This window comes from Physella acuta, unplaced genomic scaffold (assembly GCF_028476545.2).
Source record: "Physella acuta isolate Inbredline_101_S28 unplaced genomic scaffold, ASM2847654v3 ptg000548l, whole genome shotgun sequence".
NCBI classification, from domain to species: domain Eukaryota; kingdom Metazoa; phylum Mollusca; class Gastropoda; family Physidae; genus Physella; species Physella acuta.
In genome coordinates, this window is record NW_026732067.1 from 873,663 (window position 1) to 889,006 (window position 15,344).

At 34.4% G+C, this 15,344-nt stretch overlaps 3 protein-coding genes across 3 annotated transcripts; 2 read left to right on the top strand and 1 right to left on the bottom strand.

Moving 5' to 3' along the window:
* Positions 1-617: 617 nt before the first annotated feature.
* Positions 618-4,025, top strand: LOC131946192 (growth arrest and DNA damage-inducible protein GADD45 gamma). The gene is made up of 5 exons (XM_059306845.1): positions 618-795; positions 1,986-2,090; positions 2,523-2,748; positions 2,949-3,097; positions 3,222-4,025. Exons 1-4 carry the CDS (start codon positions 749-751, stop codon positions 3,051-3,053), a joined length of 483 nt encoding a protein of 160 aa, XP_059162828.1. The 5' UTR covers positions 618-748; the 3' UTR covers positions 3,054-3,097; positions 3,222-4,025.
* Positions 4,026-4,224: 199 nt separating this feature from the next.
* Positions 4,225-8,916, bottom strand: LOC131946190 (programmed cell death protein 2-like). Its single transcript, XM_059306843.1, has 4 exons — positions 8,344-8,916; positions 6,957-7,219; positions 6,506-6,619; positions 4,225-5,575 (listed from the first exon to the last, which is right to left on the bottom strand). Exons 1-4 carry the CDS (start codon positions 8,897-8,899, stop codon positions 5,414-5,416), a joined length of 1,095 nt encoding a protein of 364 aa, XP_059162826.1. The 5' UTR covers positions 8,900-8,916; the 3' UTR covers positions 4,225-5,413.
* Positions 8,917-10,568: 1,652 nt separating this feature from the next.
* LOC131946189 (heparan sulfate glucosamine 3-O-sulfotransferase 1-like) lies at positions 10,569-12,666 on the top strand. Its single transcript, XM_059306842.1, has 3 exons — positions 10,569-10,698; positions 11,168-12,393; positions 12,468-12,666. The coding sequence occupies exons 2-3, from the start codon at positions 11,291-11,293 to the stop codon at positions 12,472-12,474; spliced, it is 1,110 nt and encodes a 369-aa protein (XP_059162825.1). The 5' UTR covers positions 10,569-10,698; positions 11,168-11,290; the 3' UTR covers positions 12,475-12,666.
* The last annotated feature ends 2,678 nt before the right edge of the window (positions 12,667-15,344 follow it).

Here is a 15,344-nt window from a genome sequence, read left to right on the forward strand (position 1 = left end):
TTCACTTCAACCCCCTCTAGAAATATTTGCCTTCAAAATTAGCATACATTGGAAAACAGGGCAAGCCACCAAGATCCCCCCAACATTGGCTGTCTTTGAGTTCTTCACGTACTTGCATTCCACAAATACTCGTCATTACTTTCTCTTACTCTGGGGATTATGAAGAGGTCTACAGTAACATAACGCATTTTAAACGATGCCTCAACATACTATTTTTTATACCCGATATATGTGTAGCCTATTTTTTTTCTTCATCAGCTCACAATTTTTTTCAGTAATAAAAAACTTTTAGATTTAGGCTATCTAAGACAGAAATAATGATAATATATTTCTTTTAAAAACGGTCAAGTGTTTTTGTTGCACGCTAAATACATCGGTAAATTTTGTTAACAAACACGAATCAATCTGACGAAATATGTACATTCAATACATTTAACACGTGGAACTTGCAAGTTGGCGAAGCAAATCAGCAAACGTCTAGTCATCGTAGTCAATGAAGTGGCTGGGAATTCCCACCAAGGCTTAACTACCAAGGTTAACCTGCAACCAATCGCAAAGAGGTGTTTAATGCACGTGAGTATTTCGACCAATGAAAAATCAAGGTTTTACTAAGCACCTATTTATAGAAGCTGGTGCAATCAAGCCGCTAACAGAGTTGAAGCGAAACTAAGCGAGAGAGGACGTACATACAATTCTTGTGATTAATTTATTTGCTATTGCTGTCAATTTTTCTTGATTGATTTAAAAAATGACATTACCAGACACAATGGACAAAGAAAACAGTTTGGACATTAGGTAAGTTCATTTTTTAGCTTTGTTTTAAAGATTGCATTATATAACTATCTACCATGTATCGGTAACTAGGCTAGGTTGTTCCGTGCAAATCGTTGGCACTACGTATTTCGTCAGATCACTGGCCTGGTAGTAAAGTGCATAGTTCAAAGTGCAACGAAGTCCTCGTCCAATCACATTTGCATACCTCTGGTATTTATTTCCATTGGCGAAGAAAAGCATCGGAAAATTATAATATACATTTTAGCGGAATTGAAATAAACAAAGGTCACGTGTACTTTTATCCTTTGTTTTGGTGGTGAGCTGCAACGCCGTCCATTTTTAGCCTCAAGGTTAGACAGTGACGTTGCAAAAAATGATGACACCGCGAACGTAATTTCCATCAGCAGGGAGCATTGACCACATCTTGTGACTCCGTGTTAAAAAAACATCTGAACTGGTGTAAACTATAAACTATAAACACTAAAGAAAGAAGTTTGTTGCCCCCAGCACGTGAATGTGTACCGGCGTAGAGACGTTGCACATAGAGTCTAGATCTACTATTATTAATATTGGGCTATATAATTTGTTTTACTAGACTAGGTCTAGCTAGACAAGTCTGCTAGACTAATAGTCTAATCACTAATCATACTACTTACTATTATCAATATCATACTGACCCCGCCAATAGATCTACTTAATTATTAAATATTAATAATTAATCAAATAGTACTTAAACATTGTCACTATACTATTCTACTAGTCTAAGGTAACTATAGTTAGGCCTAGACACTTAGGGCCTACTATTGCATGTAGATCCAGTAAAAAGATCCTATCTAGAATTTATATCTGTTGATAACTTATCTTCTAAAATTAATTATTAAAAACACCCAAGACCAAAACGTAGATCTTTTCAAAATCCTTTTAGTTTTAGTTATATCTAGATACTAGATGTAGCTATCTAGATAATGTCTGCAAGCAAATCAGATCTGATATGGATCTAGACTAGACTAGCCCAACTACTAATACAATAAAAATAATAAAGTTTCATGTATTCCAATGATGAAAATTTACTTCAGTATTGCAAAAAAAAAAATTAAAAAAATAAAATCAATACTTACATTCTATGTAGACTTAAGCTAAAGATAAAGCAGCCTATGTTGTGATATTTCATTAAACTTTTTTAAAAATAAATTTGTATTTTGTTTTAACAGAAAATTAAAGGCCATGGGCCACACTATCAGAACCTGTGTAAAGCAAGCAATAAGGCGCCAAGGCCTCACATGTGGAATGAAAGCCTGTGGGGAGCTGCTGCAAAGGTAACTGTTTGATATTATTTTAGTTAGTAGAGGCAGACCTAGAGTGACACTATATATTTACTATTAGACTAAGGCTCTAAGCTACAACATGAATGAAGTGAAGATCTACTTTGGAGCTTGCATTACTGTTGCTAACCTTGGTGTAGCAAAGTGCATCTTAACTGTCACAGTATGTGCAGGGCAGTCATTATCACCAGCTGATATGCTGAGTTAGAGGTTATGCAGCCAGAATTATGCAACATCATTCTGTACTCTATCAGATATAGGTCACACAAGCATGTGATGTTTTGCAAGAGCTTTTCTCAAAAAATTACCTACAGACAGAACAAACTTATGACTTATAGATTTTTAAAACTGTTCAGCTTATCAATATCAAATACTAATTGATTATAAAATTACTTGTCTTAACAAGCTGATTAATCTATTTTTCAGTAACCCAGGCAATGTGATGATGTGTGTTCTACCAACTGATTGTAACAACATCAGCATCCACATTCATCAGACCCTGATTCAAGCCTTCTGTAAAGAAAACAACATTCTGGTTGTTGAGCTCAAGGACGATACAGCATTGGCCACTCTTATATCTAAACTTTCAGAGGGAAGGTATGGCCATAAAGTAAATGGGAGACCAGATGACACCAGCTGTCTCCTTCTACAGGTAAATTATATTTTTTATTTAGATAAACCTCAAATTTAATTAGTTACAAGAATTTTAAAATTTTATAATTTAAAAAAAAAACATTTCAAAACATTTTGATGTTAGAGTAAAATAGTTTGATTATTTATTTAATGTCTTTGTTAAATATTAAAATAAAATTAATTTCAGATTTTAATTTAGAAATGATCTTTGTTTCTCAGTACCCCAAAAGAGGACCCAGCAAAGAGGATGAGCTTGTGTTCAAATTTTATGAAATGATGATGAAAGGCTCCCGCCCATTGCCTCATCTGGCACTGCCCGATTGACAATAATTATTTGGATTTTCCCTGAACCAAAAAATTAAAAAAAGGTTAATACACTTTTAATAATTTATCAAGCAAGATTACACATGTGGGTGGTTATTTGTGTTACACATTTTGTAAAATGGTTGTCGTGGAGAGTTAATTAAAACTGTTGTTTGTTGATATTTTCAGACTGACGCTGTCAGCAGTGTAAATGTCAGCACTGTACAAATCCCATCATTTCATCTACTTGAAGGGGTTGCACAGAACTACTCACCCACAGGAACTGCCATTCATGTTCATGATTGGACTTGAAAAAAAAAACAATTCATTGTGAGAGGGGAGAGAATTCAAGGTTAAAAAGACTTAACCAGAAGTTGTTTGATTTACAATTTATTTCAAAGCTGGAAAAATTGTTGTGAAATCTGCAATACTTGTAGCCGGAAAGAAAGGCTATAATTGGTTACTTAATGAACACAGTTGGCTTATGCCAAGGACACAGCTAATTTCAGACGTTATAATTAGTAAATGTCATTTGTACAATTTTTCACTCCCAGTTAGTGAATTTTTTCTATATGCTGTACTTTTTTGGAGCTTTTTAGCATTCTTGTAAAAAAAAACAATTGTTTTGAAAAGTTAATTTGATTAAAATACTACTTTCTGAAATGATAGTAAAGGTAAAAAATGTAAAAGCCGAACTGCTTTTTGTACATTATCTGTTAAAAAGGTGAAACTTTTTTTGTTTGTTTACTCATTTTCTGCCTTCCACCACTGCTGAAGCTGATAATTTACTTATTTAGGCTAGACAATAATCTTAGATCTAATCATTGTATTATTTAGTCAACAGATGTATATAATTTAATATGTTTTGTAAATATGTTACAAGTTTTGGCAATGTTTCCATATTCTATTAATTACATTTTGGAATTTCAGTTATGATTTTAATCTAAAAAATATTCATCTTGAATGTATGAATTGGAAATAAATAAAAGATAGTAAAATTATAAACAAATATGTTGTTTGTTGTTTATCTCTTTTTTTTTTATTATCGAATTCATTTTTTAGGCATCCAAGATTTAGTCAAGCCTAGATTTAACTAAATGTCTTGACTAGTGAAGTAATTAAACAAGATGCTACAAATGAAAATCATTGCTGCATTTAAAGAAAAAATAAATAGTACTTTCAGAAAGACAAAATGTACCACCAGATGTTCATAGTTAAAAACATAACCATGGTTTAGTTACATCAAACACAGCCTTGATTTAGATAGACCCAGCCAGGTAAAACACAGGATAAGCCAGAGGACTCACTGGCTGAGCACATTTCTTTAATGCTACTGTTAAAATAGAAATCAGAATTTTTTAAGAACTGTCTCACAAAAGTGACAACAGCAAACCAAATGTAGTTGGATTAAATTTTTAAAGTGTACACCTACAAAGGTTAATCACATTCATGAAATAAATAAAACTCAGGACTGACATACAGTGAAAGGCAATGTGAAACAAAAAATCAATTCATTCTTCTATACTTCTATATATATGTATAGAAGTAGAAATGACCCTCCACAATGGTTTGAGACTTCACACCATAAGATATTTTTAGCACAAGCCAAAAACAAGACAAGAGGGCTTAGGACATTAATTTTGGGGTATTTAGCTATTTTAAATTATTTAAACATACATTGAAGTTATTTTAAAAATCAAACATTGAGTTGCCAGTGTCTTATGAAAGTAGTAATACCCTAAATTGGTTGGTATAAAAAGTACAAAATAGATAAGTTCACATTTCTATGAATCTTATTTTGGATATACAGTTAGATTAGTACAACTCAGGGACTATTGATTTGAGTCTTTAACAGTTTTCAGATTAACTTATATTGAAAGGTCACATATTAGGAAACAAAATAAAACCTTTCGTAGTGTGATTATTTAAATTCATAGCTACTCTAGCCTGAGGGCTGATACTCTTAAGGGTTTACTTGAATATACCATCTATACTTATTGAAAGAAAATTCCCCCCAAACTGTGTTATAATGCTTAACTAGTGATTGTTTATGCAAGATATTCTCACTTGTGTCTACATATTCACCATGTGTTTACTGGCTACACTGGGCTACAATTTTTAAAAAGCTTGCTGTCAACTTTTTCATAAGGTGACAAACAAAATTAACCTAAAAAACATGCAACACTTCTACAAAGATATTTTTTAACAATACACTGGGTAATGACACCATTAAATTTAGTTAAAACTAAACATCTCATTTACGGCTAAATTCTTAATAAAAAATAATAATCAACATTTGTTTAATCACTCAAGGGCATTTTATTTAATTTGCTAATAAACACATCTGAATGCAGTGAAGAATATACATCAAGAAAAGTGCATTAGAGTCTTGTATTATGAAAATCTTGCTTCCAAACAAACTCCTCTTTATAAGAGTTGCTAATTGCACAGTTGTCCTTGCATGTGTAAGCACACACAATTCCCCAGTCAAGGCTGGCATCCAAACGGTCAACAGATAAAAAATTGAGCAGCTGAGGCATCACCTGTGAGAAAAACAACCAACCGTTGATTACTAATATTAGTGTGGAAACTAAACAACGTAACATATTGGAACAGTACGTCTGATTTTAAAGAACAACAAAATAACCAGTAGTGAGAAAAATAGCTTACAAGTGAAGTTTAAACATAACAGTTTGACTTATTTTCTCCTCGTATTACCCTACGTTCAGTTCCCTATTGCCAACTAATTATTTTGCCTTGTAAGCAAATCTCATAATTTAAAAATAAAGTGCAGTACTTTTGTTTGTTTAAATTGGTAGTAATGTAGAAAATTAACGAGTGAAATAGAATAAAGATGTAGAAAAATTATAGACTAAACGTGCTAATAGCATTCATCAGCCATAATATCAATTTAATTTTAGTCGGGGCATCTGAAGTCTTAAAGTTTGACAAACAGGACTAGCTATGTTCTATGTAACCACTCTGTCAGATTCAGGTTATAGTTTATCACATAGAATAAAACCATCTTAGTTAAATATTTTCAAAGTAATTATCAGAATCGTCTAAATCTAATTGAAATTGGGAATTCATTGACATTCTGTCTAAAATGTTATGTCTACAACCAGCTGTCTTAGCCTGCAAGATGAGGTTATGGCAGGTCGACAAGTTGTGTTTTCAACCTGCACACAAAAAAAACTACAGAGATGTACATTTTTAAAATTTAAAAAGTTGAAATATTATTGACTGTTGCTCTGTCTGCTGCAAAAGGTAAAAAATACTTAATTTTGAGATTGTCAACACTACCCCTTTGATGGAAATAAACACAAATGAGTAGGTGGGAACTGAATTAAATGAGAATTATACAGCAATACAGTTAAACTATACATTAACTCTATAGGTACTTTAAAAAAAAAAAACCCAGTGAAAAACAGTTTATTGGCGAATTTATTTAAAAAAAATTATGTTATATGTACCTGAAACTCAAAAATTCTTGGGGCACCACATGAACAGTTAGGAATATCTTCAGGTGAAGGCTTGTTATAGGCTGACACCCACAAAGGCTCACCGCCTCTACTGTATCTTAAAACCTAGTCAAGTAAAAATGTACATAATAAAATAGATTTACAGTCCAAGGGAGACAATCTTGTATTTATTTTAACAATTTCTTCTTTGCATGGCTGCAATAATAATGGACAATAATTTTGAATACACAGATAAAATAACAGTATATTTCTTATATGCAAAGTTTTACTAAAGCAAATAACTTTATATTTAGTATAAAGTAATAGATTTTTTTAACTTTTAAAAACACACATAATAATACATTTTGTAATAAAAATAACATGGCTAATCTTTGAAAATTCCTTTTTAAAATTATTTCAGTTTACTGGTAATTTGTTGGGAAAAACAAATAGTAACATTAACCTGTGTTGGTTCATAGTCCACCCTGTTTTTAAATTTTAGAAACAGTTTATCATCTTCAGTCTCAGCTTTGGCAGACTGTTCTAAATCTTCGGCCTGGTATTTCTCATCTAGACCTTGCAGCTGTGGTGACCTCATGAGCTGCTCATATTCCAGAAGTCGTTCTTCATCACTCTTACTGTTATTGCTGTCCCCCTCCGTGTACTCTTCATCTTCAGTCACCAGGTCAAATTCTTTAAAAAGCAAACTAGACACATTCTTTTCTTCTGGAAATAAAAAAATGAAAGATTAATATCTTTATCAAAGCAAAAATTAATTTGAATACCTAAGTAAATCAAGTTGAAAAAATATATTAGTTTGGGCCTCTTCTCTAATGTTTTTAAAATAATCAACCAGTCAAAAAATTACAGCTTATGTTTTAAGAACCAAAAACAGCTAGAGAGTAATACGTAGCAGTTGTTAGCATAATAATATGTTAAAAATTAAATACATTACTTAAATGTTGTACTAGTGATACATGGGTCTAATAAATAGCATAATTTGAGTGTGAACGAAGTAGCTTTGTAAATGTAAGCTAAAATGTAAACAAATTTCAATGGGTTTGCTAAAAGCACATTAAATTATTTTCAACACTCTAGACTTAATAATATTATAACCCCAATGGTTAAAATAATATTTATAACTGTGAATAGGGTAGATCAAGTTTGTTTTTGTAATGTATGTTAAGCCAATCCCTGTTTAATTTTCTATAAACCAGTGTCTGAGAATAGGCTAAGGCTATTCCCAGTCGGGTATTATTTCATGTAATATACAACTGGGCATAAAATATGACAGTAAGTAACTATTGCATTTATTGTGACTGGGGAATTTTATGAGGATTTAGAGAGTAGGGCTATTTTCAAATAAGAAAATAACTAATTATGTACTTAGGCTTAAAGAAAGCCTAACTATTTCTGGTTAATAATTATGCATTAATTTTGTAGGGCCTACGTAATAGTGCTATCCAATTACCATTTCAAAATTAAGATAGCTTAAACATAAGGTGAAATAGTTTTAATCAGTTATTAATACTATTCATGTTTACATCATAAGTTTTTACTCATAAGCTGACTTAGCAATGCCGGCAAAAATCTAGGAACCGTGACTTTCTTTCTACAAATATGCTTGCAATGCAATTTGATAACAAGTTATTAGAAATTATTACAATTAGGCTAGTCCTATGCAATTTGAATTGTTTATTACAAAAAGCAGTCTCTCTTTCATGAATAACGGATAATAATTCAAGTTGGGAATTAAAAATGAATTCCTATGGAAGCAAGCATCCGATCGATTTGCACCAAGAGCTCAATTTGACTTGAGACTATCAACACATTTTTGTTTATAATTTTACCTAATTGTGAATCTTGCGAGCAACTCTTTTTATGACCATCTTTCCAGTCATAGACTTGATGTTCTTTACTGCAGTAGTACGTTTTCTTACATTGAGAACATTTTTTGTTTCCTTTTATTCCACAAACTTGACAAAGTGTGTGATAATGACCAGCATGGGGGAATTTATTCAAATCCTCCTCCTTACTGATTTCTTCTGAAGGTGGATCTTTGCTATAAAAAGAATTTACCAAAGACAGCTGTGAGCGAAATAATTTAAAATTAGCAGCATTCCCTGCATCACAGCAAGATGCGTTTGGGCATACAAATAAAAACAATGTCCGATGAAAAGTGTCATCTCTCATTTGTAGCGGTGCGTAGACTTGCATTAAGAAAATTGTCATTCCGTTGCATTTTAGGCACCTCAACACATCCGGCTCAGGAAGTGGGGACAGAGACAGCCAGGATGGTTTACCACCTATTTTACTTGGGAAAAAATGGCTACATAACAATCGCGGGTCCTGATCATCTTCTGCGAATCCTAATTTCACACAACATTCCTGCGTGGTGGACGCCATACTTGTTTATACAAGGTCTAAACTTAAGGGCAGCAATGATTAAAATAAAACGAAATTATAAAACTGAGTTCATTCCCCTTAATATGGAAAATATGGAAAATAAAAATGCTGATAGGCCTACTGATAATTTCAATTAATTTGAAGATGATCCATTTGGCTTTTTAAAATAGTTAATAAATAATATACTTAACTCTTTCTTAAATTTTCATCTTAATCAGCCTTTACCATACCTTAATTGTTTTGCACATTTGTACAAAATGCTAAATTCTCATTTTCTCTAATTTATTAGCCGTGTCCTAAATTTGGAAACACCATGTCAATGACGTTGTTTAGATCTAGATTCTATGTCTAGATCTGTAAAATGTATGGTATAGTTAGGCTGGGCCATAAGCGTCTAACTCAAACAATCAGATAGCGGCGACAGTATAAAGAATTAGCAATTATTATCACACGTTATTTGCTAATAGGTGTTTGTCTCTTGCTTTAAAAAAAATTACTCTTGTAATTAATACGACTAAAATAGAGCAGTTTACTCTTTAGCCTATCAAAAATCGTATGGGCTTTTCATTAACGCCATCATTACTAGGGGGTTTGAACACGCCCGAAGTGCGTTATTACAACACATCGATTTTCTAAAAGCGAAATCCCTCATTAGTATCCATCTGTTTGATGGGCAAGGGGTCATCGATAGACGACACTAAAAGGGAGTAGGGGGGGGGGGGAGAGACAGGGGGAGGGGTTGGAATTTTGTGACGAGGTGGAGACCCGAGGTGAGGGGTCATATTAGAATTAGAAACACAATTTTAGTCGCATTTTTAAACTTGTAAGAAAATTGGAATAGAAATATAATAATATACTCTATGGTGACCGAGCTCATAAATATTTTAGGGAGAAATCGATGTCTTAAAACCAAAAAACAAAACTGCATTTTAAGGTGCGAGTCTGGGGGGGGGGGGGGGGGGGAAGGGAAGAGGTTTCTGTAGCGTAGGTTAAGGTGTGACGTAATTACGTGCTTGTGTGTGTGGGAGGGGGGGAGGCTGTTTGTTGTGTGTGATCATGTGTGACGAAGGGGAGGGGGAAGTAAAAATCTTATGATTCTCACTTGCATTTAATGTGTGTGTTTGTGTGTGTGTGTGTTTGTGTATGTTTGTTTTTGTTTTATCTGTACATATCAGTTCCTGCATTTATATGCATCTAACTTACCTGCACTCACCATGCTTTGGGTGTATGAAAATTATTTGTAACTACTAGCACCTGTGTTACGTGTGCATGCGGTTTTCCTGTAGCTATAATTGATTATGCCTAAACACATACACACGCACACACACACACGCACGCACACATCCCCACACACGCACGCACGCACAAACACACACACACACACACACACACACACAGACACACAAAAGCAACGACTGTAGCTGTTACTCAACGGATGATGTATCAGCTCTTTTGGTTGAGGCAATAAAAGTCAAAGCTGTTGTCATAAAACACACTCACACATACGATAACACCCACCAGCACCTGTCGCACTTTCTTCAGCTTCATTCAAAGTTACGTCCCTTTAGCGTTGTCTCCCTTACAACGAACATTAATTCATTGATTTTTTTTTCGGTTAAATATATAAGAAAAAGGACTGGGTTTGATGGCAAGTGTTATTGCACCAGCAGATAGGTCATTCAAGGGAGCTCGGACATATAAATTACAATAATGATTTTCTGCTTTGTTTATAAATATAGATGAAGTACTTTTTTTTAAAAATTCCGTGATATAAATCAAATGTGAGATCCACCGAAAAGGTAAGTTTTTAACACAATCCATCACTTCATTCAATAGCCATTAAAAAATTAAAATTTTCATTTTTTGTTTAAAAAAAATGAAATATAGATTTATATTCCGTTATAAAATCGTAGATACTTGAGGGAGGATATATTTTACACCAAATTTTAACGCTTTTATTAGTTTGTATAAAAATGAACAAATAAAAAAATAATATAGACCTCACGTATGGTATGCTGAGTAATAATGGTTTGGATCTCAGCAAAAGAAAGATAGCTAAAATATTTACTGATGTCACTATTCTTTTCTGACTGGCTTTACGGTAGAGATTTACAAGACGTAAATGAACAAAGAGAGGTGGGAGTAAGGGGGAGGGGGTAAATTTTTTTCCAGGCATCTCTGGGGGGCACCTTTAAAATACATTGTTTAAAGATTATTTTTATTTTTGCCTTATAATTCTTAAAATTCTCTTCCCCTCCTCCTATACAGATTTATCACGACCAGTAAATAACGTAACAGCTGTATGCAACATTGCTGTTCATCTCCGTAAAATCAACAACAACATCAGAAAGTGCATTCAATTCACCGTCAAACTTCCGTCTCGCCCTACAAATGGTTCATTTCCACGTCAAACACATCAGAATGGACAAATTCAAACTCGTGTTTTCCGTGACGTTATTCGTCTCCATGATGGCTTTGATCTGCTTCTGTATCTCCACCGTCAACGATACGCTTCAAAAACTCGAGGTCTACCGGCAGCAGTACCACGGATCCGGCTGGGACTTCCACCGGAAGGTCTTCTGGTCAGACTCGGAGACCAAAGAGGGAACACACCTGAGCGGGGAGGCGTCCGACTACGACGCGGCCAATTTCGAAAAAGAATACAAACTAGCCGCTTCTAAACTTAACATTGAAATTCCGGAAAACGAAGAAAAAATATCCCGACTCCCGCATTGTATTATCGTTGGTGTTTCGAAATGTGGGACGCGCGCGCTTTTGGAGTACCTGGATTTGAACCCATACGTCACGGCTGTACCTCGCGAAATAAATTTCTTCAACAACGACTCGTTGTACAAAAACGGATTAGAGTGGTATCGACAGGAAATGCCGGCGTCCTACTCGAACCAAATCACAATCGAGAAGAGTCCGGACTACTTCGAGTGCCCAGAGTGCCCGCGGAGGATTAGCGCCATGAATAAGACGATTAAGCTAATCATCCTCCTGCGAGATCCCGTGGAGCGTCTCATCTCCCAGTACATGCAGTTCGTGGACAAGTACCAAAACACAGACCGGAAGTTGCCTCCCTTTGAACAGTGGGTGCGGGATCCCAAAACGGGAGAGCTTAACACGAGAATACCTTCGCTACAGGTGAGCATCTACGCCGATCATATCCATAACTGGTACTCGTATTTCCCGCGCAAGCAAATTCTTATCGTGGACAGCCATAAGTTAACCAAAAGTCCGTTGACCGAACTGGCGAAGGTCGAGTCATTCCTCGGCCTTGACCCATTTCTCTCGGAAAAAGACATATATTTCAACGAAACGAAAGGGTTTCACTGCTTAAGGAATCGCTACACCGGGAAAACCCGTTGTTTAGGACGCACCAAAGGTAGGCCTCACATCGAGGTGCAGAAAGAAGTTCTACACGCACTGTACAATTTTTACAACCCACACAACGAAAGGTTGAAAAATTTACTCGGCTACTGGATGTCCTGGTTTTGATGTTCGTGTTGTTACATAAGGATATTGAAGGTTTTGATGTTCGTGTTGTTACATGAGGATATTGAAGGTTTTGATGTTCGTGTTGTTACATGAGGATATTGTGGTGAAGGTTTTGATGTTCGTGTTGTTACATGAGGATATTGTGGTGAAGGTTTTGATGTTCGTGTTGTTACATGAGGATATTGTGATGAAGGTTTTGATGTTCGTGTTGTTACATGAGGATATTGTGGTGAAGGTTTTGATGTTCGTGTTGTTACATGAGGATATTGTGGTGAAGGTTTTGATGTTGGTGTTGTTACATGAGGATATTGTGATGAAGGTTTTGATGTTCGTGTTGTTACATGAGGATATTGTGATGAAGGTTTTGATGTTCGTGTTGTTACATGATTATATTGTGGTGAAGGTTTTGATGTTCGTGTTGTTACATGATTATATTGTGGTGAAGGTTTTGATGTTCGTGTTGTTACATGAGGATATTGTGGTGAAGGTTTTGATGTTCGTGTTGTTACATGAGGATATTGTGGTGAAGGTTTTGATGTTCGTGTTGTTACATGAGGATATTGAAGGTTTTGATGTTCGTATTGCTTACATGAGGATATTGTGATGAAGGTTTTGATGTTCGTGTTGTTACATGAGGATATTGTGATGAAGGTTTTGATGTTCGTGTTGTTACATAAGGATATTGTGGTGAAGGTTTTGATGTTCGTGTTGTTACATGAGGATATTGTGGTGAAGGTTTTGATGTTCGTGTTGTTACATGAGGATATTGTGGTGAAGGTTTTGATGTTGGTGTTGTTACATGAGGATATTGTGGTGAAGGTTTTGATGTTCGTGTTGTTACATGAGGATATTGTGGTGAAGGTTTTGATGTTCGTGTTGTTCGTGTTGTTACATGATTATATTGTGATGAAGGTTTTGATGTTCGTGTTGTTACATGAGGATATTGTGGTGAAGGTTTTGATGTTCGTGTTGTTACATGAGGATATTGTGGTGAAGGTTTTGATGTTCGTGTTGTTACATGAGGATATTGTGGTGAAGGTTTTGATGTTCATGTTGTTACATGAGGATATTGTGGTGAAGGTTTTGATGTTCGTGTTGTTACATGAGTATATTGTGGTGAAGGTTTTGATGTTCGTGTTGTTACATGAGGATATTGTGGTGAAGGTTTTGATGTTCGTGTTGTTACATGAGGATATTGTGATGAAGGTTTTGATGTTCGTGTTGTTACATGAGGATATTGTGGTGAAGGTTTTGATGTTCGTGTTGTTACATGAGGATATTGTGGTGAAGGTTTTGATGTTCGTGTTGTTACATGAGGATATTGTGATGAAGGTTTTGATGTTCGTGTTGTTACATGAGTATATTGTGGTGAAGGTTTTGATGTTCGTGTTGTTACATGAGGATATTGTGATGAAGGTTTTGATGTTCGTGTTGTTTACATGAGGATATTGAAGGTTTTGATGTTCGTGTTGTTACATGAGGATATTGTGATGAAGGTTTTGATGTTCGTGTTGCTCGTGTTGTTACATGATTATATTGTGATGAAGGTTTTGATGTTCGTGTTGTTCGTGTTGTTACATGATTATATTGTGATGAAGGTTTTGATGTTCGTGTTGTTCGTGTTGTTACATGATTATATTGTGATGAAGGTTTTGATGTTCGTGTTGTTACATGAGGATATTGTGGTGAAGGTTTTGATGTTCGTGTTGTTACATGAGGATATTGTGGTGAAGGTTTTGATGTTCGTGTTGTTACATGAGGATATTGTGGTGAAGGTTTTGATGTTCGTGTTGTTACATGAGGATATTGAAGGTTTTGATGTTCGTGTTGTTACATGAGGATATTGTGGTGAAGGTTTTGATGTTCGTGTTGTTACATGAGGATATTGTGGTGAAGGTTTTGATGTTCGTGTTGTTACATGAGGATATTGTGATGAAGGTTTTGATGTTCGTGTTGTTACATGAGGATATTGTGGTGAAGGTTTTGATGTTCGTGTTGTTACATGAGGATATTGTGATGAAGGTTTTGATGTTCGTGTTGTTACATGAGTATATTGTGGTGAAGGTTTTGATGTTCGTGTTGTTACATGAGGATATTGTGATGAAGGTTTTGATGTTCGTGTTGTTCGTGTTGTTACATGATTATATTGTGATGAAGGTTTTGATGTTCGTGTTGTTCGTGTTGTTACATGAGGATATTGTGGTGAATCTAATGTAGAAAATATGTTTTGATGTATTAAGTGAAATATTTTGGTGAAGGTTTTAAATAGCTTGTTGTGTAAATCTAATTTAGACTACGTGTTTTAATATGTAAAGTGAAATAATTTGGAGGAGGTTTTAAATAGTTTGTTGTGTAAATCTAATTTAGACTACGTGTTTTGATGTGTAAAGTAAAATATTTTGGTGAAGGATTTTATGTCCATGTGTACATCTAATGTTGTAAACATGTTTTGATGTATTAAGTAAAATATTTTGGTGGAGGTTTTAATGTATTTGTTCTGTGAAACCTATGTAGAATACATATTTTGATGTGTAAAGTAAATATTTTGGTGGAAGGTTTGATGTGTTTTTGTGAACGTTTAATTTTGACAATATGTTTTGATGTGTTAAAAATAATTATTTGGTGAAGGTTTTGATTAGCTTATTGTGTAAATCTAAAGTACATTAGATGTTTTGATGTGTAAAGTAAATCTTTTGGTAGAGGTTTTGATGTGCCTTGTTTGTGTAAATCTATAGAAGAACACATGTTTTAATGTGTAAATGCAAACTATTTGCTAGGATGTTTTAATGTGCTTATTGTTTAAATCTATCTAGTAGTAGAATATGACTACACTTTTTTTATTAGCCGGCTGTATAAATCTGTGTAGAATATGTTTTGGAGTGTAAAGTAAAATATGTTGGTGTGAGTTTTGATGTGCTTGTATAAATCTAATATAATCTAGAGA